This window comes from Psittacula echo (genome assembly GCF_963264785.1).
Source record: "Psittacula echo genome assembly, chromosome: 7".
Classification (NCBI taxonomy): Eukaryota; Metazoa; Chordata; class Aves; order Psittaciformes; family Psittacidae; genus Psittacula; species Psittacula echo.
Genome location: NC_137740.1, coordinates 6,857,188 through 6,879,537, shown reverse-complemented (window position 1 = coordinate 6,879,537; position 22,350 = coordinate 6,857,188). Strand labels below are relative to the sequence as shown.

Genomic DNA, 22,350 nt, shown 5'->3' with positions numbered 1-22,350 from the left:
TTCAGCGGCTTGAGGAAAATGCAGGCTACAAAAAAAAAGCAAAAATTTCATGAATAGCAGAAAAAGGCCCACACATCCAGGTCCAAGAGAAGTCAGGCAGCTGGGATGCTGCCTCACCCATCCGATGGGAGAGAGGTCATGCTGTCCTCAACACCTGGGAGCCCTAGAGAGGATATTATTAGGTACAAAGCTGAGTAACTTCAGTGATCTGGGAAACAGGAAAAGCCAAATACTGTTCAGGCTTTGCAGCAGGGTTATTAAAAGATTACTATAAACTGTTACCTTTAACCGAGCATTAGAGGTGGGGACACAACATCTCTACCTACCAACAAGAGAGCACAACACGTATTTAAAAAACACACCACAAGAGCATTCAGAAAATAAAAAGCCATTTAGCAGGTGCCTATAGGCTGAGAGGAACTGCCTTGTTTTCATCACATTCTGAGATGGAAATACTCCTAAAAATGCAACAGTCAGCATTATCAGTGCTCTTAACCTCCCTTGTTTGAAAGGACCACGGACAATGTCCAAGTGTTGCATTAACTGAGGAATAACCCTAGATCCTGGCAGAGGTGCTGGCAATTACGTGACCTGTCTGAAAAAACCTGATTTTAGAAAGCAGTTTGATCTTGGCAGAGGTAAGAAATCTCTATTTCCCAACCTGCTCATTCCCTAAGGAAACTGCAGTGTAGGCTCCTCCAAAGGGCTGTGCAGGAAAACCAGTCATGGGTGCCTGCAGTCACTCCTCAGGCACAGGGAGAAAGTTCAGCCTTGTTTTCATCGGGGAGAAACAAAATGGGACTGGAAGGAGGAACCATACAAGAATATCCAACTACACATTTTACCTCTCACTACATTTTCTGTCTGTGATTATGGCCTCTTCTTTGCCCTTAACTAACATTTACACACACAAAGAGCTAGGCCTTTTAAATTAAGGGTACAAATTAAAAGCAAAGCCTAACACCCCAGTTTCTTGTGTAATAGCCTACCAGGTTTGTAACTCTCTGCTGTCTTGACCAGTGTGGTTGAAGTCTTACAGACATATGTGAATTATAACCCCACAACCAGCACTGTGCTTATACATTACCAAGTTGATTCTGTTTCCCCACAGAGCAGATTGGATCAGCCTTTAAGATGATACATACATTCACAAGATACAAAACATCTGGAAAGAATGTCCTGAGCATGCAAGTTAAAGCCTATAGCTATCAACAGTCATAAGATTAAAACTACGCGATCTTCATCGGATTAAGTGTGAACTTCAGATCTGAATAATCCTATAAAACAAGTAAAGTTCCAAAATTCTACTTGCAGATATCTTGAAGATTTGCAGGCAAGCTTTTAATTGGTAGAGACAGAAACACTGGTTTTTCCTGTGAGCTAGCCACAAGTCAAGACACAGGCTTGTATCAACTCTCATGTGAACATCGAGACATGAGTTCATGCATCTTTTCAATACTTAAGTTTTAAACGTACAATGAATCATAGAATGGTTTGGGTTGGAAGGGACCCTTAAGGCTCATCCAGTTCCAACCTTCTGTCACTGGCAGGGACACCTTCCACTAGACCAGGCTGCTCCAAGCCCCTGTGTCCAACCTGGCCTTGAACACTGCCAGGGATGGGGCAGCCACAGTTTCTCCTGTGCCAGTGTCAGGGAAGAGCTTCTGCCTAAGATCTCATCTCCATCTCCCCTCTGTTAGTTTAAAGTCATTCCCCCTTATCCTGTCCCTACAGGCCCTTGTAAAATGTCCCTCTCTGGCTTTCTTGTCAGCCCCTTTAGGTCGTGGAAGCTGCTGTAAGATCTCCCTGGAGACTCCCAGAGAGCCCCATGTCCACAGAGGATGAAATAAGTGGGAGGGAAAACAGAAGATGAAATAAAAGGAAAGGAAGATGAGTACAGGAAGTTGTCAGTGGTCTCAGCATTGCATGGCCTATACACAGTTCATGCTATGGCATCTGATGAGAGATTTAGACAAGGACTGCAGAGAATGGAACTTATTTATTCAGCCCCCCTCCAGACCATCAGGTAGTGGAAGTAACATTAATAAGATGGCTTTTGACTAAGAAGGATGCAGGGTGAAAGACCAACAACTACAGAACATAAATATGTTAATGTAGTTACTGAAGAGATTTTTTTTCCCCTGTAGCCTGTATATGGCTGCAAAAAGGACTCTATTTTATGCAAGAGAAGCACATTCATCTTCCTTAATTAGGGGGAAAGCAGGACTAGTACTAGGCTTAAAAATGAAAGTATGGTTAATTTTTAAGTCCTTTATGTGCCCTGTTCTGGTGAAATCCAATAAAATACTTCCTCCAACACTCTTGAGACTCATGGGAATATATTTGTGAAGTACATGACTGGAAATTCAATAGAATACGTTGTACTAGTTTCTTGGTCTGCCCAAGAACAAATCCGCAGGCATAAGAAAGCACACAAATAGAAGTCTGCATATTAGTTAGTGTTTTCATTAAAATACTCCTGGGATTCCCTTCAATTCAACATCAGACAACCCCTCAGAGTCCTAGAACAACGGAGCACAAATGGACCTCCTCAGAGAGTCAAAAGAACAAGATTATATGTGCTACATGAAAACGAAGCATATTCTTTTACTTACTGAATCAATGGGGTTTTAAAAGGTGTTACCTGCAGTTAACATCTGTCATACTTATTCTCAGTTTCAGTTATTTTACATCATCTTTCATCTGCTACTTTCTTCTTCATTTGTTCTCAGAGGCAAAACCAATTAAAATTGAGCAATGTTCTAACATTGCGAAGTTCCTCTCTTATGACAGAAGTGCTGTCTGCACTGATGATAAATCCCAGTATGCTACTACGCAGAACACTACAAATCTGAGATTCCAAAAGGCCTGATCCCAGGTGACTGCGAATCTTCATGCACTGCTGCTGATCATGAGCACTACAACCAGATAAACTTAACAGAGCCAAAGATGTTTTGAACCCTGTTACAGACACAAACACTCTAGATAGATAGTAGATAGTGCTGCCTGTATCATAGTCCAGAAAACTCGTACATTTTTTAAGTTTGGAAACCATGTGATTTGAATGACCCGAATCCTGTGTCTTTCATTTCTGTTCTAATAGAAGCAAAGGTTGACAGATCCTCCTGTAAGTGCTGGGAATAACACCTCCAGTTTCTCTATACTTTGATGAGACATCGTGTCTGAGAAGTGACGGTGTATGTACCATCACTTCTCTGCGCTACTCACTGCATGCTGCTTCTGATTCATCTGATCCATCAGGACATTCTTCTTCACCATCACATTTCCACCTGGCTGGGATGCAGTGGCCGTTGTCACAAGTGAAATCTGACTCAGCACAAGTTTTCTTTGCTGCAAGGGAAAATAAAATACATTACTTGGCATGAATGTAGCAGTGCAGAAGAGCTCCATTGCATCCAACCCCAGAAGGATAATACTGAAGGCTCTGCATTGAGAGGATTCATTTCACATTCAACATTGATTCTTCATGACAGAGTCCAACAGGTATCAAAGATGGGCACTTCTCACTAGAGCTCTTACCCCTCCATTATTTAACATGGATTCACTCCTTATGTCTTTTTCCAGACATTCAAAAATCAAAGATATTCTTTTTCAAAACATTTTTCTAAGGCTTTTGCTACAAAAGGGCTGCTGCCTACATGCAACTGAAAGTGTGCTGCATAATTTACAGACAGGTAAGACAGACAACTCTCACCTTCGGAGTACTATAACCTAAATAACAATGTTTTTATCTGTGCAATCTATTCGTGACTTTGAAGTACATCTGTCACCATAGTAGATGATCACAGAGCACTCCTCCAGACACTAAAAATCATTTCATTAAATGTCAACCACTCCACACTCTTTGCTTTGTTTGCATTAATCTAGGGCTTGAAAAAGATGCAAGACATGAGCTCAAGCAATTAATTGATCTACTTCTCTGTGCCAGTGGCGCAGCACCACCAGTGCCCTGTAATACTAGTCAGCATCTTTCCACTGCAGCAAAATAAAGCTGCCTACAGATATCTGGCCTCTTCAGCCCGTGGCCTCACTGTCGATGGGACCACCAGTCAGTCACTGCTCTTGCAATGGTGACTTCAGTGCATTTTCTGCTAGCAACTGGATTGAACAGCCATACCGTCATCAGCAATGGCTCAGGCTCAGTGTTACCACCTGTGAAGTGCAGGACTTTGTGGCTAACTGGTATCTACCTTTGTTGGTGACCAATTTACCCGGGAAGTGTTGGCAGTGAGAACAACTGTTTCTACCCTCTGCAAAGCTGCTCACAACCTAATAGGATCACAGGAAAATTCAGGTAGTAAAGGATCTCAGAAGGTCAAGTCCAACCTCCTGCTCAAGACAGGGTCAGCTCTGAGGTCAGACTGGGTTACTCTGTTTTATCCAGTCTGATTTAAATCACTCCAAGATGGAGACAGCACAACCTTGCTGAGCAATCTGCTTGCCTGCCTTCGTGATGAGGTTTGGGCTTTGTAGCTATTGTCTGATATAAGCCACGTGCACACATGATTCCTACATCAGTATTTCTTTCAGCAAACATTTTCAAAGCATTAAACATACAAATAAGCCTCTAGAAATTGATCTTTTATTCTGCTTCCTTAGATGTGCTGCTGTCAGGGAGGGAACACATTAAATATTGTTCATGTGCATACACAGGAAACAAGCATCACTGTGTGAGGTACGGGAGATGTCTACATGGTCAGAACCAAGTACTCCCTTTCTAGTACACAAAACATACAGCTTCCCTGAATAGGCACCCAGCAGAAACACACTGCAAAGCATCACTAAGTGGCTGTACAATCTCTTAGGATGCACTTTACAAAGAGAACACACATTTACTCCACTTCTGTTGCTAAATGAGCCAGACTCTGGGGAGGCGGAGAAGACAATTTTCAGGTATTCAGAACCAGAAACGAACAAATATGGGAAGAAAACCCAACCCTATATAGGCCAAGAGTTTTACAGAAGACCAGTCATGCTAAGAATCCAGTCATTGCAAAGACATTGCACATCCGTTATCAGGGGGAAAACTTTCCTCTTGAACATCTCTGGTTAGAAATCCAAAACTTGTGAAACCAGCTTATGACGCATCCTTTTTGGTGTATTTAATGCAAATTTGGTTTCATTAGTTTGTTGTACTTAAAAGTCAGAAACTCTGACCAGATACTGATGGGATATGCATGCGTAACTGAAGTTGGAGCACTGTGAAACTGAGTGGGTAAAGTGATAGTATCTGTTCTCAGGGGATGGTTAGGGCAACTACAAATGAAACAATCACATCTTCATCTGCACAGCAGCGACTAGTATAATAATGGAGACATAAGAAGCTTAATTTTTAAAGAGTATTTAGTTTTATACTAGCTCTTTCAATTTCCTAATGTCTTGTTTTTTCCATAGGAAAATCAGCCTTTGACTTACTCTTTAGAGATCAAAACAGCTACTTTTCCACCTCAATATAAACCTCCTCCTTTTCCATCAGCCCAGGACTGATCTCTGTTATTTCCGGGACACATGGATGCAAGCACGAGTGAAGGGGTCAGCTGCAGAGAGGAGCATCGGGCATCCCCTTCACCACGGCCAACCTGCTCGCAGCAGATGGTGGCACTGATTGCTTTGTTCCCCTGACACTGCTCCTCGGCAGCACAATTAATAGATTGCCAGGATTCACAAAAGGGGGAGAGCAGCATCACTGCCAGTCCCAGGGTGTCGTTTGGAAGGTGTTAATGTGTTCCCCCAGTGCAGCTCCTCTTTGCTAAATGAAGCTGGGCATAAGCCACTCCTCAGCAGTGGCTGAGATGGAGAGTCTTATCCCCATCCACAAGCCCACCTGAAGGTCCAACAGCCCCGTGCCAGAGAAATAAGCAGCATACAAATGCATTTGGTACTTTGTTTGAATCTAAGCTGTCTAATCTCTAAAAGGAACAGGATTAAAGGAGGTGGAGCTCAAACCTCTGATTACTATATTTACTTCTACAATTATTATTTTTATTCTTTTTATTATTTACATTTTATGTACTGTATTTTACTTGTTACTCTTTAATACTACTGTTACTCTCCAAACACTGGGGCATGGCCGTGAAGACTGTCTTAATCCCAATAAACTCTGCTTTGTGTTACAATCAGCAACCTGAATTCTTCAAACTGCGAGAACACTGACGCACTGTCTCATTTCTCACCTCTAATACAAGACTGGAATCACTTTATTTCCAACCAGATTCACCTTCTGGCACTCAGTCGTCATGTCTCTGGGATCACAACACAGGCAGGGAGCAGTTAATTAAAATATCAGCTCTCTGTCTTTTTCCTCCTTTTGCTGTTTCAAGTCTGATACCATTTTATATTAATCTCCCATGTTACACACCTTGCTTCTATCAATTCCCTATTAAAATTTCATTGAGGCTCACATCATAAACTGGCAGTGGTGCATTAAGATATAAAATAAATAAATACATCCCTTTTAGACAATGGGGAGGACACAGGTTCATTTTACGGTTTCACCTGGCTCAGAAATAGCCAAGCAAAATTAATTGTTCCCCTGAGATCCATTTCCTTTGCCGTAAGCAGCCCAGGCAGCTCCGTTCCCATGTCTCTTCCCAATGAACATAAACAAACAAGTCAGTAGTCACAGCATCCCTGTGCCTCTGCTCCTTGGGGGGGGGGGCAAACTGATACCTGGAACAAGAAAAGAGGCGGCTACTGAAGCGTACACAGAGCCTTTCATCTTCTCCCCTGCTCAGATGCAGAGTGACACCAAAGAGACTGCCTTTCTTTTGACTCTTGCTTGATTTGCCTATGGTACCTGCTTTTTCCTTTCCCACATAAGCAGCTGGACAGATATGTTGGGAACTCCAGGGTGGAAGTCAGTGCCTGGCGAACATGGACTTTCCAAAGGAAGGCTTGGTCAAAGAAGTCCTTCCTGCTTCTCTTCACCCAGGAAGAAAGTCAAGGAGGGGAAAAAAGGGTTCAGCTTTATCCTGCTATGACAGAAAAATACCCCAGCATGCTGAATGTTAACTGAGCTGCATCAAAGCAACAGTCACTCATTCTGCAAAACATCCTTTTCCTTTCATTACTCACATCCCTTTACCCTGAAACTGCAACTGAGGATTCAGGTTCATCCCTGCAGCAAATTAAAAGCAGGGTTCCCAGGGTGACTGGTTTAGAATATGAACATTTATAGAGGGAATTCATAAAAAAGTAATCACTGGGGATACGTGTAATTGGACTGGAGGAAATAAACATATAAAGAAAGGAGCAAATCTTGTACTGCCTGTGAGCAGAGCCTGCATGATCTAAATGTGACTTCTAGCTCCTAAAAACACCTCTCTGAAAGGTCAGATCCCTGACTCTAAAGCCAAAAAGGTATCTGAACCTAAATGAAAGGTCCAGGATTTATTCTTTCTTCCTCTTTCTCATAAACCCCAACATCTTTACACCGCCCTCACAAGCCTATTTAAGCTCACTTAACTTTTGCCTCAGTTCTAGAGGCTTTATGGGGCAAGAACATCTTTATAGTTACTCTTTATAAAATACCAGGACCTGTGATTCCATTTCCAATTCATACCTCTTGTTTACCATTTTGCACATCTGTAACACTAAGCAACACACCACTCTACAATAATTTCATAGTTTGCTAATTTCAGTGTGAAAAGCACAGTGAACACATTTCCTCTCTTATCACCCACAGTTCTGTGAGCAAAGCTGTAGCTGTTCAACAGCAGCAGTGATGTAGAAGGACACACAAAGCACGTTTTTGGATTACAACTTGTGAAGGACAGTTATAATAAAGATCCCCCAAGTGAATAAACCCCTGTGTAGCAATAACAGACTCTAAACACAGGATTTTTAGATTAAGGGTTTCATTCAAACCCCAGGTTGTGTTTCCAGACAAAAAACCAGGCTGATACGAGTATTCTTGAGCGTTAACACACAAAGACCCTGCAGACTGTGCTCTATCCCCATATTCCCTTCCCAGTAACCGCTTGCCAATTTCCACCTATTTTGAAACGAGGGAAAGATGTGGAAAATAAGCCTGCACCTCCAAGTTCCATAAAATTGGTAGCTGAATAGAGAACAATCAAAATTACAGCTCCACAGAGGGAAAGGAGGGCAGAAAGCAGCCATTGGACTGGTCTATGGCACGTGTCACCAGCCAGCTGGGGCTGTGCAGCTTCTGCACCTCCTACCCCAGGTAGGTTTGCTGCGGAGGGAGGAAGGCAGCTAGGGATTAAAACACAAATGACCAAAACCTGCAGACACCAAACCCATTGAAAACTGGTTTCATTTTTTCTGCTATTCCTTTACACAGCTCCTATTTTAACTTCTGAATCAACACCAGACCTACTATCAAACTGTATCTGTTCTCATTTGCAGCCACTATTCAGTCTTCTTGCAGAAATTAGTTTCAACTATGCCACTGTAGAAAGCAAATAAAATAAAGGCCACACAATGAAAGTTTTGCTGTGATCCTTCTGCAGCTGTAAAATAGCACAACCCTGTAGGATGTGAGAATGGGAAGAGGATGGTAGGCCAGAAAGAGAAATTGAAATTCAGAAAACAGGGTCTTCATTTCATGTTGGGAAACTTCAATGGTGCCTTTGATCAGTGACATATCAGAGACACTGACAAGCCTCCACATGAGAGGAAGGAAAAGCAGCATCACGAGTTCAGACACTTAACACAGACCATCACCATCAGTCAGCCCCGAGAGGGGGCAACTGCAGCTTGCAGTGTAACACAGGACACAAGCTGCCTCCTCCCAGAACAAAATACATCATTACTATGGCTCACTCTGCACTTCCTAAGGACCACAATCCAGTCTCCCAGCGAGCAAAATACACCCCAGCTGAATCATTTGCTTGGCCCAAGGTGGTTTTCTGCTTACTAAGAGAAAAATAGAGGCTGGGTGAGTTATTCGGCTCTTAAGAAAGATTCTGGACTATACAAAACTTGATAGCAAACAGTCATCTTCAGTTTATAACCTCAAAGCTCACTCAGTTCCAACCCCCTGCCACGGGCAAGGACACCTTCCACTAGAGCAGGGTGCTCCAAGCCCCTGTGTCCAACCTGGCCTTGAACACTGCCAGGGATGGGGCAGCCACAGCTTCTCTGGGCACCCTGTGCCAGCGCCTCAGCACCCTCACAGGGAAGAGCTTCTGCCTAAGAGCTCATCTCAATCTCCCCTCTGGCAGGTTAAAGCCATTCCCCTTGTCCTGTCCCTGCAGACCCTTGTGAAAAGTCCCTCTCAAGATTTCTTGCAGTCCCTTTTGGCACTGGAGCTGCTCTAAGGTCTCCCCGGAGCCTTCTCTTCTCCAGGCTGAACAAGCCCAGCTCTCTCAGCCCATCTTCTCTTTGCTAACTAACATGGTATTGATTTTGCAAAGGAGGAAGCGTAATGTTGTGTAGGACAATCCACCCTGGTGTGGGTTCCTGGTCACAGTAGGTGGGCAAAGAGCACTCCATTCCTGACAATGGCCAGCTGCCTCTTCTTAGGCACCCAAACACTGGGCACTGGGAGCTGGCAGCACCTCGCTGCCAAGTCCTTGGCATAGGAAGTCCCTACAAACAGCAGCAGCAAAGATCCAAGAGCTGAAATGTCAGGAAATCCTAGCAGATGTGGATTGTCGAGTCCTTTCAGTTTTCAGACAGCTAAAGACACCTTGAAGCAACAAAAGGGAATATTTAAACACTCTCTGAATCTGGCCACCTTCTTTTTTTTCGCACTGCCATCCCAGCAGGCTATTACATTTCTAAAGCAAGATGAATCAGATCACCTAAAACAGACAGTGCTCAGACACAGACCACAGGCTCTTTGATACTTCATACATAAGAAACACATTTTAAAGAGCCTTCTCCCCAAGACCCCCTGAACCAGCCCCAGAAAACAACACTCAGTTGAGAGAAGCCCAGTCAGAGGGTTTGGGACTGTTTGAAGCTGCTATCACAGTAACCAAAACATGAAGCTACTGAGCCTAAAATAGCCCCTCTGATCGATCAGATCAATTAAAGAAGAGATGTGATTTTTCAGTAACATCAAAGGTATCAACCTTTGTGCATTTAAATGGTAATACATGTAAGCCTATTAATTAGAATTATTTAAATACCTTTTCAGCATTTCATATATAACACCGAGTTTAACGCGAGGAAAATGGCAGCACCTAATTACAAGCTATGGAAAGCAGAGAACACTGAAACAACATTTGGTTTTGTGTATGAAATTAAACTGACTTCAACCAACAATCACGTGCCTTCATTGCTAAGCTCACTCATGTAATCAAGGCAAAGCCTAATAAATTTTTCACAGGCTGCTGCTGTCATTTCAGACTTCAAGAAGGGGCTGTATGCTCAAAAGGTGCTCTGTTTTTTGCCTAACATACAAGTTGGTTTAATGAATGCAGGGTTTGTTCCTACACACTATGGTTCACCAGTAGGAAAAGCAGGAATTTCAGAAGAGAATCCACAGACAAAATGACCATTTGTGTTGGTGCGCTCCTTCAAGGACAGCAGGCATCTGTAAAACTCACTATGTGGGTCTTCAAGGTAAGCTCTCCTTTGGAGTTCAAAGGCTTAGGCAGGGCTCTGGGGCTCTGGCTTGGGGGGCTTCGCAGCTGGGAACTGCACGGGCAGAGCTCAGGCACTGCCTCACTTCAGAGGAACACGCTCCACACTGCTCCGGGCAAGGCTCCCTCCAACATCTGCTCCCTCCATTCTTCCTTCAGCTTGCTCAGGTTTTCTTAAGATCCACTCATAAAACATCAGTGATCTTTTAAGCTGTACAAACCCAGGCTCTGTGACAGTTTTCTCATTGCTACTCTGCAGGAACCTGCATCACCTCGGTGTTCAAGTCTCTGGAGTTTTAAAGAACAAACAATCAAGCAACAAACCCATACAAAAATCAACCTCTCTCCTCCACCATTCTACCTGAAATGGGAGAATCACGTCCTTCTGGAGAGGAAGGAGCAAAGAAAGAAGAATTTTTCCTACTAGCATCATATATACACTCCCAGCTCTGCTCAGAAATATGCTGACAAGCCTGTCCAGCCTGCAGTCACCTCTGGGTGCCACCAATCAACCTTAGGGCGATGTGGCAAGTTGTCAGGTGTGAAGAAGTCCCTGCCACTCAGTGTCAAAACATGCCCACTGTCAAAACCTCACTGACATCCTCACACAGCAGCAGCAGTGATGAGGAGGGTGGCAAGCATACAGAGAGGGTCAGGCTCAGAAAGGGACATTTTTATTACAATAAAGTTTATTCAAGGTAGCACTGTATGAAAGGACTATCAGAAAGCTCCTCTCGCACAGATCTAAGAACCTCAAAAGCACAAGTCATGCATGTCCTCAGTTACAGGTACATGGACACAGACACATTAAACACCACACCAGAAGTCATGCCGCAAATCCATGGCACGGCCAAGGTTCTGACTCACATCCTTCAGCCACATCTGCCACTGCGGTTATCTTAGTCTCAAGCCAGAATTTCCTCTTTATGGAAAAGAGCAGCCATCACTCTGCCGTGGAAGCTGAACGTGTTTCCAGAACTCCATATTGCTGCAGTCACGACCTCTTCAGAGGATTTGGTATGCTCCGAGTCTCCAGTTTGTTTCTAAATATTTCTTTGACTAAAGCTCATCTGCACTGACTTCTGCTGACAGAATTGCCAGCTTTGTCTGCCTGCTCTCAGTTTTGTTTTGCTTCCTTTTAACAAGCAGCAAGACATTGTTGCAAGACACAAGCTCTTGGGTGGCACCTACACGTATGTTATCTCACAGTGAAGGACACCTGCTACTCCTCAAGAGGCACTTGACATTATTCTATTTCTGAGAATTAAACACTAGGGGCCATATTCTACCCCGATGAAACATCACCAAAGTCTATGAATAATTATTAGCCTCAGCGGTCTCTGTGCAAAATAGGGACACAGATGTTTTCATGACACTACACGATGTTTATTTTCCATCTAGGCTTTATAACCCTCAGCTTAAGTCAGGTACGTGCCTCAAGGAAGCACCTGTAAGTTCCATAGGATGGTCACAGAGATACAACGATGTTCCTGCACAGAGAAGTGAGAACACTTTAAGGGTAAATTGGTCTCCAGTTATTCAGAAAAGGAGAGAAAGGAAGAGGCTAAGACATGTAAATACAGCTCCTTCCACTAGGTGATGCTGAGAAGGAATACAAGGAAAAAATTCTTTACCATGAGGGTGCTGAGGCGCTGGCACAGGGTGCCCAGAGAAGCTGTGGCTGCCCCATCCCTGGCAGTGTTCAAGGCCAGGTTGGACACAGGGGCTTGGAGCAAGCTGCTCTAGTGGAAGGTGTCCCAGCCTATGGCAGGGAGTTGGAACTGGATGAGCTTTAAGGTCCCTTCCAACCCAAACCATTCTATGAACAGGAGAGCCTCCTTATACAGAAAAATTTCTGCTCTGATTGGTGTTAGCTGGTGGTAAGAAAATCTCCAAGACCAGTGGAAAGGATAGCAAAGAACATCCTCAAAGCCTGAAGTATTTTTCCTTGCCTGGGCTATGCTGTCACACCAAAACACTACAACACTGGAGTTTATAGATGAAACATCATGTTGTAGAAGTTGCCTTTCACATCTCGGACACAGTATTTAAGTTCTCATTGCCTGAATTTAGTGAGGTTAAAGTACACCAAACCAAAACATGGCACCTTCAGCAGAATTTCATGCTAAGTTGCTGCAAGTCAAGTTTGCAGCAGGAGATAAACCCAGGAGTCCCAAACTCTGTGTAGACACAGTCACGACAAGCCCACGTCACACTCTCTCAGCAGGTGCTTGATCTACACTGTCTTTGGGGTTAAAATCGGGCATTTCTGGCTACCCTCAACCCCTGGCAGCACATTTGCCACCTCACTGGAGGAGTCTTTCACAGCTGTGTGAGTGTTTTGCAGCCCAGGTCACTTGGCCAACATGGGCTGAGGGAGCATAAACCACATCTGCTGGAAGCAGCAGCGATTCCACCTTTCAGCCACCTTTGCAACTGAAAGCAGAGCACTGCAATTACACACCGGGAGCCCCCAAAACTGCAGGCAAAGTCACTTCCTCTTCAGCTCAGCCTTAAAACAGCGGGAAGAGAAATATATACCATTAAAACCCTGTTTTGCAGGACTTGGCGTGGGTCCAGGCTGAACACTGTTACTACAACTGTGTGGGAAAACAGGAACCTGAGATTTACACCTGTGAGCTCTGTGTGCGTAAGCATGGTAAAGCATGCAAATAGGACATTCCTATGAACAAACATTATATAGTCTCCAAAACGTGTCAGCTGCCAACAGCCCAGGTATCTCTGATCTGTAATATAAATGATCCAAACTTAATGTCATACTGGAAACTCAGCAGAACTCAATGCAAAACTCAACCTCTAATAAAACAAAAGGGTAAAAAGGAAAAGCAGCAAAGGCTCTTCAAGAATCAGGATTGACGACCTAAATCTCGAAGACTCAATCCTCTGGGTGGCTTTCTGTTGGTAGGAAATAGGCAGAGGGGACAAGAGCAGCAGACAGCAGATCCAGGATGACTAGGCAGATATCGTCGGTTCTGTGCACAAGTACATGTGGGTGGCCAGTAGGGAAAGGCAACACGGGTCTGTGCTCCCGATTAGGGAATTACATGTGTAGTACCACACCTGAGCATCCTGTGTGGAGCCAACAGCAAGTGAAATGAAGCTGTTTCTCTGCTTGCTTCTGCTGCATTTATTTATTATTTCTCTTTAGAAGCAGCACTGCAGTTGATGTCACTTCTATACATGGTCCAGTTGCTTAACGCTGGATCAATGTTTGCTCTTGGTCTCCTGTTCCTACTTTAATCAATACATTGCAGGGTGAAAAATGCAAGAAATGCTCTATTCGGTTAAAACACCCCATGTACCATGGTTTTCTTTTCTGGGAAGCTAAAATACTACAATTAAAATACCCACTGCACAGTCATGGAAGAATGAAGAGTCAATAGCAATAAAAGGAGTGGGGATTTTTCTAAAGACTTAATCCATTGTTTTCAGCTTTATCCTCTTTCTCATTTGCTTTGTTTTCAGTTCAATTATAGCACATTTCAGAATAAATTTGCTTTGTAGAATTATTAGAAGAAGTTCTATTTTCTGACCATTATCCCAAATGCTTTAACTGCTTCAGACTTCAGAAATGGAAAATAGAAAGTAGTAATTGGTGTGCCCCAGCAGAAACAATACACACAGGAAACTCCTGTGCCATAATAAACACTACTGAAAAGCATTTTATGTCATAACAATATGTATGACATAGGAGCTTGCATTGAATTAACTGGGTAACAACACAGAATGTCCAGATAATAAAAAGGAAACTCAGACCCTAGTTCTTAATGATCTTTAGACAGACCAGGGCCACAGATGTCCCCATGCATGTACCTGTGAAGATACCTCTTCTCCAGCTCTGTTAGCCGCTCTGTAAAGGAGACTTGAATTGCATCCAATGACTAATTTGCCAAGAATCTTGCTTTTTAAGACCACTGAATCAGAGCTCTGGGAATTCTAAGGGATTGCACACAAAAGCATTTTCAGAAACGTCTCCAAAGCCAGCATCGTTTCAGACTGAACAGCAGGTTCATCCTTTGATCCAAGTCTGTTACAGCGGAACAGCGCCAAACACATGTCTGGTAATATTCTGCCAGGAAGCATGAGCGGATGGGCTCTTGCATTACATTAAGTGAAGTGGTCAGGTTATGAGTTAGGCATCGGTCATGTAGTTCCTCTATTCAAGCACAAACCTCTTCACCCATCATCATGTGTTGTCAAATGCTTTTGTGCATGGCAATATTAAATACTAGTACCCTGGGGATGGGAAATGAATAGGCACAACATGGAAATTATGATGCATGCAGCAATATCCTTTAACCTATTAACAAGTATGACCAAGATTACTTATTCTGAGCTGTCTAATCATCAAGACAAGAAGACATCAACAGCTACTGTGTCACACTGACAGGGCCTTCAATGGCAAGTTGGTTCAAAGGTCCACAGGAAACACAAAAAGGCTTTATCTTTTGATGTAAAGAACAAAGCTACCATGTGGCACAGCATCACACATGCAATTAGTCAGGAAAGTTAATACAGTAGAAGCAGATGGTGGAACCATGTCAACATTTTTAGTGGGCACATGTCCCCTTACTCTTGAGTTGCTGTGAACTGAGGTCACGGGCAAGCAGCAGGCAGATTGACAATAAACTGGACCACACCAGGGATCAACATGACCCTTTTATCTACCCATCTGAGGTACCTGTGTGCTTCCTCCTCCACTGGCATAGCTCCCATCTTTCACATGCTTCCTCCAGCATATCCTCACGCCACACGGTAGCTCATTAGCATCATTAGCACATGGAGGGAAACTGAGGCAGAGACACAGTCTCTATCCCTGGTTGTGCTGGGAGATGCTGACAGGGAAAGGCATTAAAAACCATACTTCCAGTGGCCCTTACACTGCTCATTTCTGCAGCCAAATGAGTTACCAAATGCTGTACCAACTTGTACAGCACAGCTACACGGCACATGTCACCCCAAAGTACTTTATATATTTGCAAAGAGCAATGGCTGCTCTGATGGTTCACACCTGCCAGTCCTAAAGCTCCATTAGCACGGGACAGGACAAAAGGCTTCTTGTTCACCTCCAGTAGCACTGGATCCACCGAAAATCTCAAACCCAAAACAGGAGGATTACACAAAGAAATACAACACAGGAAACATTGTGATTCCTATGACTTTGAAGTGCCAGCCCTGCAGACTTCAGACAAAGTCTCCTCTGCTGTTATTGTCAACCAGCTCTACCCAATTCCCCCGCTCTGTACCTTGCAGGTTTCAATAGTACCCAGGTGAGGATGGGAGGAGCTTTCAGCTCTCTAAATCATTAAATTAAAATAAAATGAACAACCAGCAGTTAGTGAAGCTGCACGTCTGCTCCAGCCACTACTGCTGCCGAATTCTGCAGCCCTTGGTCCAATCTGATTTCCTTTAGAGCTCCTGGCAGCCCATTAATTAAAACACATTATTCACAGCTTCCAGTGGCTGGAAACCATGGGATGCACTTCATGGAATTTATGCAATTACGTACAGCCAGTCGTGGTGACAGGCTCCATTCTTGCTCTTGCTCTCCTCTGCTCCCACACTCAGCTGTTTCCTTGCCTGCAGCTTGTCCACGCGGCGCCGTTCGGCTGGGGCCTGCCATGGTGGGATCGGCTGCCATGGAAATGAGCAGGAGACAACAAAGGAACCACGAGTCTGTCGCTGGAGATGGACGAGTTGCGAGGCGATAGTGCAGGAAAGCCAAGACAAAGAGAAACCAATTTGCCTGCTGCCTCTAAACAGAAACAAACCTCCCTCTTTGTGCAAAGAGATGTTGATGAATAGAGTTTTCCCCTCATTTAAAAGACCAAGCCCCTTGCAGCCAAATGCAAGCAGGCTAGGCGGATGGAGCATCACGCCTTTGGTCCTATGCAGCGGTCCATCTGTTAGTACTTTGTGGTTTACATCAGTAATGAGATGATCCCAAAGCAAACCCAGAAGATGTGTAGTTTAACTTACTTATTAAGCAATCCTCACGTAACTCGTACAGCAGCAGCAGCTGCAGACAGATCTCTACTTTCAGAAGGAGTTTTTCTTTCTTTACTCCATTATTAAGTAGTCAGGCTCATCAGCAATTCCCTCGACTTGGTAAGAAAAAAGCATCTTAAAACATACATAAGAAGGTATGACTGAAAAGCATATAAAGTCTGTGTCTTTGAACTGATTTCCAAAGCTGTATGGAAGGGATTAAAAGCAGCCCTGCCATAGAGGACCTGGGGGTACTGGTGGATGAAAAGCTGGGCATAACCCAGAGGTGTGTGCTTGCAGCCCAGAAAGTCAGTGATATCCTGGGCTGCATCAAAAGCAGTGTTACCAGCAGGCTGAGGATGGGGATTCTGCCCCTCTGCTCTGGTGAGACTCCCCCCTGCAGTCTTGTGTCCAGCTCTGGGGCCCCAACACAAGAGGGACGTGGAGCTGCTTGAGCAAGACCAGAGGAGGCCACAGAGATGCTGCAAGGGCTGGAGCAGCTCTGCTCTGGAGCCAGGCTGAGAGAGCTGGGCTGGGTCAGCCTGGAGAAGAGAAGGCTCCTTAAGGAGAGACCTTAGAGCAGCTCCTGATGCCTACAGGGTGACTATAAGAAAGATGGAGAGAAACTTTTTAGCAGGGCCTGTTGCAATATGACAAGGCAGAATGGCTTTAAATTAAAAGAGCGAAGAACTGGACTAGATATGAGAGTGGTGAAACAGTGGCACATGTTGCCCAGAGAGGTGGTCGATGCCCCATCCCTGGAAACATTAAAGGTCAGGTTGAACAAGGCTCTGAACAACCTGATCTAGTTGAAGAATTCCCTGCTCAATACAGAATGATTGGACTAGATGACCTTTAAAGGTCCCTCCCAACCCAAACCATTCTGTGATTCTATATGTTTTATGAGAATAAAAGAAACAAAATTCTACAGAACTGTGAACTTTTTACTGGTTAAAGAGACCCACATGAACACTGCTGAAAGACTGAATACCATAAGCCCAACACAGCCACACAAATAATCCTCCCACTGATTATTACTTCCCCCCCTCCACGTGCTTCTCACTCTTGGTTGTTTTTTATTATGAGGCCAGTGACTTTCGTAAAACCTATGGAAACCATACTTAATGCGATGGAAAAAGGAGAAAACTCTGTGAAAATAAGCTGCTATCAAAGCCTAATAGCTTTCTTCCAGCAATACAAATGTGGATTTTGGCCTTATTCTCCTGTGGTTAATGCACAATAGGAAAGAAAGGCAAAAAGTAGAGAAAGCATTTCTCGTGTGATGCAGAAGCAGCTCTGCAGATTTAGGTAATTCCAAACACCCAACCTGCCACCACCGTGCCCTCAGCTGCTGTGAGAAATGGCTTATCTGCTCTGAAGTCACTGCAGCCACTCCAATTCAGATTAGTCTAAAAGCCTCTTCCACCAAGATGTATTGCAGTAGTGCACTGCCGTTACTTGGGTGCAGATTTAAGTGTACTAAAGAAGAGGTATTTTTTGCCACAAGAAGCCCACAGACACAGCGGTTTGTATCGATATTTGGCTCCTGATTAAGTCTTTTGTCACTGTGATTTTCGTAAGAATATCTAGGAACAGATTTATAGGGTATGAGTGATCATGAAAACGTCTTAGATGTCTGTTCTGTTTTCTCTCTTTTCCAGCACTACCCATTCTGTACTAAGTCCTTGTAGGTGATAAAAGTACCAACGCTTTCTATCCAGAGCAGCCAGAACAAAACACCAGCCAGTTTTCAACGTGAAAATCAGCAATATGTTTTAGACTGTTCAAAAGAGGAGTTTCTTCAAGCCCACTTGTTGAGGATGGAGTCCTAAACTTGTGATCCTTCTGTAATTTTTTGGGCCCCCATACACTAGAAACATTAATCTAAGGGTACATTTTTAATTCAACAGGATAATGTTAGTATTTTTAAGTTATCTTTTAAGTCTGTTACGTCACGCACACAGGCAGTACTGTGTGGCTACCACTGTAGTACAGCAAATGATCTATAGCCCCCAGCTACAGTACCCTCTAGAAACTAAAAAGTGGCATCAGAACCAACGAGTGAGATTCAGGGGTGAGAATTCTGCCTCCAGAAGGAGGGACAGCATTCCCGAACTCAGCATGTCAGAAATGAAGGAACAAACTCGCTTTTCCCTGAACGGCAGCACAGGTAAGACCCTATGAAGACTATGGCTATAAGGTAAAGTTAAAAGGTTCAGCTATCAAATACCATCCAGTCTGTCACCACCAGAATTGGGACCGGTGAGTAATATCACAACTAAGCTTCCCCTCTGCAAATGGTTTCCAGTCACCTAAGTGTTACCAAGACGACTCCAGCGACCAGAATACAAATCACCTTTGGGGTACCACCATAAACTCTGAGCACTCATCAACTCTGCACGCAAATTTACATCACAGCAATTTAAGTGACAACTGTGTAAACAGCAGAAACTATTAAACTATCACAGGAGTCAATGGTACTATAGTCAGGAAAAATGTTACTGGAGGCAGCAACAAAACGGAGCAAAAGGAGGAGGAGACACAGACTAAAAAGTTCAGTCTTGTAATTCATGAGTGCCAGGCAAAGGCTTCTCATTCCCTAGGAAACCTCACTTTTTCTTTGACTTCTTGTCCTAGATATCAACTATAAATCAGTCCCAATGTTGGGACTTTATGTGGAAGAAAACCAGGCGGCTTTGGGAGTCAAGAGATGCCCAGTTGCAAACAGCCCTGGAGCTATTTCCATTGTTTTATTTCTGACAACTGCAAACATAAAAAAGATGAAAAGGAAGAAATGTACCTTTTTATGCCTTTGGCACCTGTGTGTGAGGCCATCGTAAAACTTAGTGTTTAAGAAATGACCTGCATGCACAAACCTCTTTGGGAAAATACTGATAAACCAAGCACAGCGGTAGTTACGTTACTCGCCTGAAAAATTAAGTTAGTAAAGAGCTTCACAGGTGGGCATATAGGGACTTCAGCAATGTAAATTAGAATGTTAAGATACATGACAGGCTCAGAAACTGAAGAATGGGGATGAGGGAGGGGTGGGAAACACTGAAAGCTGCACTTCTCATTATTGCTGAGTAACATACAGTAAAGTTTCATTCTGTTGGGACATTTTTCACTGGAAAATCCCAAACACTTTACAACCAGAACAGTCAGAGACAGATTTTCAGGAGAAGACTCGTGATACCCTCAATTTTAGGCTTCTATCAGGAGGTAACTTCATCTGAAGCTTCTCATGACCAGCAAGAGCCAAGAGAGCTCTGGACATACTCCCTCCTCTCTCTGCTATCCCATTTTGATGCAAACCATAACAGAAACAAGGGCCCAACAAAACAACCCCCCAAAACCCAATACCACCACAACAAAAAAAACCCCAAAGTCCTGCATTTTGGTGGCAGCACGCTGAACTGGAGCCCTCGAGAACAAGCAGTGGGGCAATAAAAATAAGAACAGAAAGCTAAGTGAAATAAACCCCTCAGCTACCAGAGCCATTTAAGCTGTTCCTTGTTATGTTAGATATACAAATAAATAAAATGTATTATTAGGCTCCATATTCCTACATCAAGACTCTTGTAATATTCCTAACAGGAGGTCTGGACCCTCTGGCAGCTTTGCAGATCCCCCCGACAAGTGAAAGCCAGCACAGAAGCCCTGCTGTCCACAGCTTCTATAGCTGCTTGGGTGCTGCTGAAGTGTTCACACACCTTTTTCCTCTTACAGTGACACTCTGATCAAGTGCTTGGCTACAAGAGGATTTACTGATTAAAGCATCAAGTGCAAGCAGTTCAACTGCAGAGAGCTAAAAGCAAGGCAACGTGAGCCTGATCGCTCTGTTCCACCTTTCTTTTGCTAAGGTGAAGTCCTCTCTACCAGATTAATAAAGTGCAGGTTTTCAGTAAAAATCCTCATTCTCCTGCCAGGTTAAATTACTGCTGGATAGTCTGTATGACCAGGCAGGAGCCTCTGTTACAGAACGACAATTTGCCTGGTGGGACACTCCGTGCAGCTACAATCACTTGAGACATCGATCGTTCCATAGGAGATGATGTGGGATACAACCTCCTGTTTTATTAGGCCTTCCCTTGCCCAGCTGGGAGCAATTCATTAAATCACAGAAGAGTTTACTTTTGAAAGCAGGAGAACTCTCTTCGTGCCTGTGCACTAAAAAAATCCTCATGTTTTATAGTATATGAACATTCAGGAAAGTATTTTGTAGAGCTTATCACGTATGCTGCTGGCTGGCATGCCAAGGTATGTAGATCTCGGAGGACTCCAAGGGGTCATGGCATGCAGTCATCAGACAACCTCTGGTGTTTTGGGTCAAAAAATATCCATTTTCAATTAAAATCTAACTCACTGGATTTTCAGCTTGACAGTGAAAGATCCAGACCGTACTTCCGCTCATTCTGTAAACTCCAGAGCCTTTGCTGCTTGTGTGAGGAGCCAAGGAAAGCAGTTGTGCCAGCACACAGTGGTTATCATACAGTAAGGGAGCACCTGATGGAGACCTAGGGTTTTAGTGACAACTCAAGAGGAGATAAAATGGGATCTCCCTGCCATGCTGGGATACATAAGCTACACGGTAGGCTACATGAGCCCAGTATGACTTGGACATTAAGTGCAACTGGGGAAGAGGAGTGCGACACAGCAAGCTAGTCATCAGTTCTAATGACAATGTGTTGAGCTGGCTGTGCCATGCAGGCCCTCCTCTGCACATCCTGAAGTGCCTCCAGCCCGTGGCTTATCTCGTGTGGTCACCAGAGCTAGGAGAGATGAATGCACGTTTCAGGCCAAATTTGCCGAGCAATCACCTTGATGTGAATAAAAACCCTGGACATAAAGAACTCCAACTTCCCAAAAGATCACTCTCAATATTCGCCACTGTCAGTAGCTGCCCATAGAGTGGCTGAGCCCTTTCAGAGCCAGGCATGGGGCAGTCAAAGGGTTGGATATCTAGAACAGTGTGATATCCATAACCTGCCAATAACTCAACATCTTTCCATCTTGGAATCAATCTGGCAGCTGACCGAGGTTATAAAACTCAGAACTTCCCTCAGGCTTTCAATCTCAAACAACTTGTCTGCTCCTTCTCCCTCCTGTCCCATTGCAAATCAAGTTGTAAGCAATACAGACTGCTCACACCTCACACTTGCATTAATCATCTCACTTTTGCCTGGTTTCATGAGACATCACATGTTACAGAAGAACTAAGTCTAAATGGAAAGCTCGTAACTCCCAACTAGATGCAGCTCAGTGCCCTGCCGTGGTTCCTGGCCAGCCAAGTGAAGCAAGACTCTCTGAAACCTCCTGGCAACCTAGAGTATAGGAGCAGCAGCTAGCAACAGCTCCAAGGATCAACCTGCATTCAGAAGTGCTTTACTACTGTAGCAGCCACTATGAGCAGAGGAACTCAATGGCATTGAACAGTGACCAACTCAGTAGAAAAAGGCAGTTTGAGGACTAATTCCCACCAGACTCCTTAAGCTTGATGCACATCCACTGTAACTCCACCTTTAATAAAATCAGAACAGGATTCAAATATAAGCCTATCTACATCATCCCTTCAACAGTCATACATGCAGAAACAGTTAAAGACTGGCAGCTTATTGACGAATTCACCACCCCTAGCTCCCTTAGAGTTTTTCTTTGCTCCTTCACTTTGAAATACGGGCATTTAACATTTGAGGTTCTGCACTTTCCCACTTGCTTGTTCAACAGCCTCAGGTCATAAAATGTGTCATTTCTAGCTCTGAGG

The 22,350-nt window shown here is 43.9% G+C and overlaps 1 protein-coding gene across 1 annotated transcript in view; it reads right to left on the bottom strand.

The window, feature by feature from the left end:
- The window catches only part of LRP8 (LDL receptor related protein 8), a gene marked incomplete at both ends in the record, with an annotated part of 192,680 nt that overhangs the window by 70,068 nt on the left and 100,262 nt on the right, over positions 1 to 22,350 (bottom strand). Inside the window, one exon of the mRNA XM_080623351.1 lies at positions 3,229 to 3,351. Within this exon, the coding sequence (XP_080479477.1) occupies positions 3,229 to 3,351 (123 nt within the window). The remainder of the gene's footprint in view (positions 1 to 3,228; positions 3,352 to 22,350) is intronic.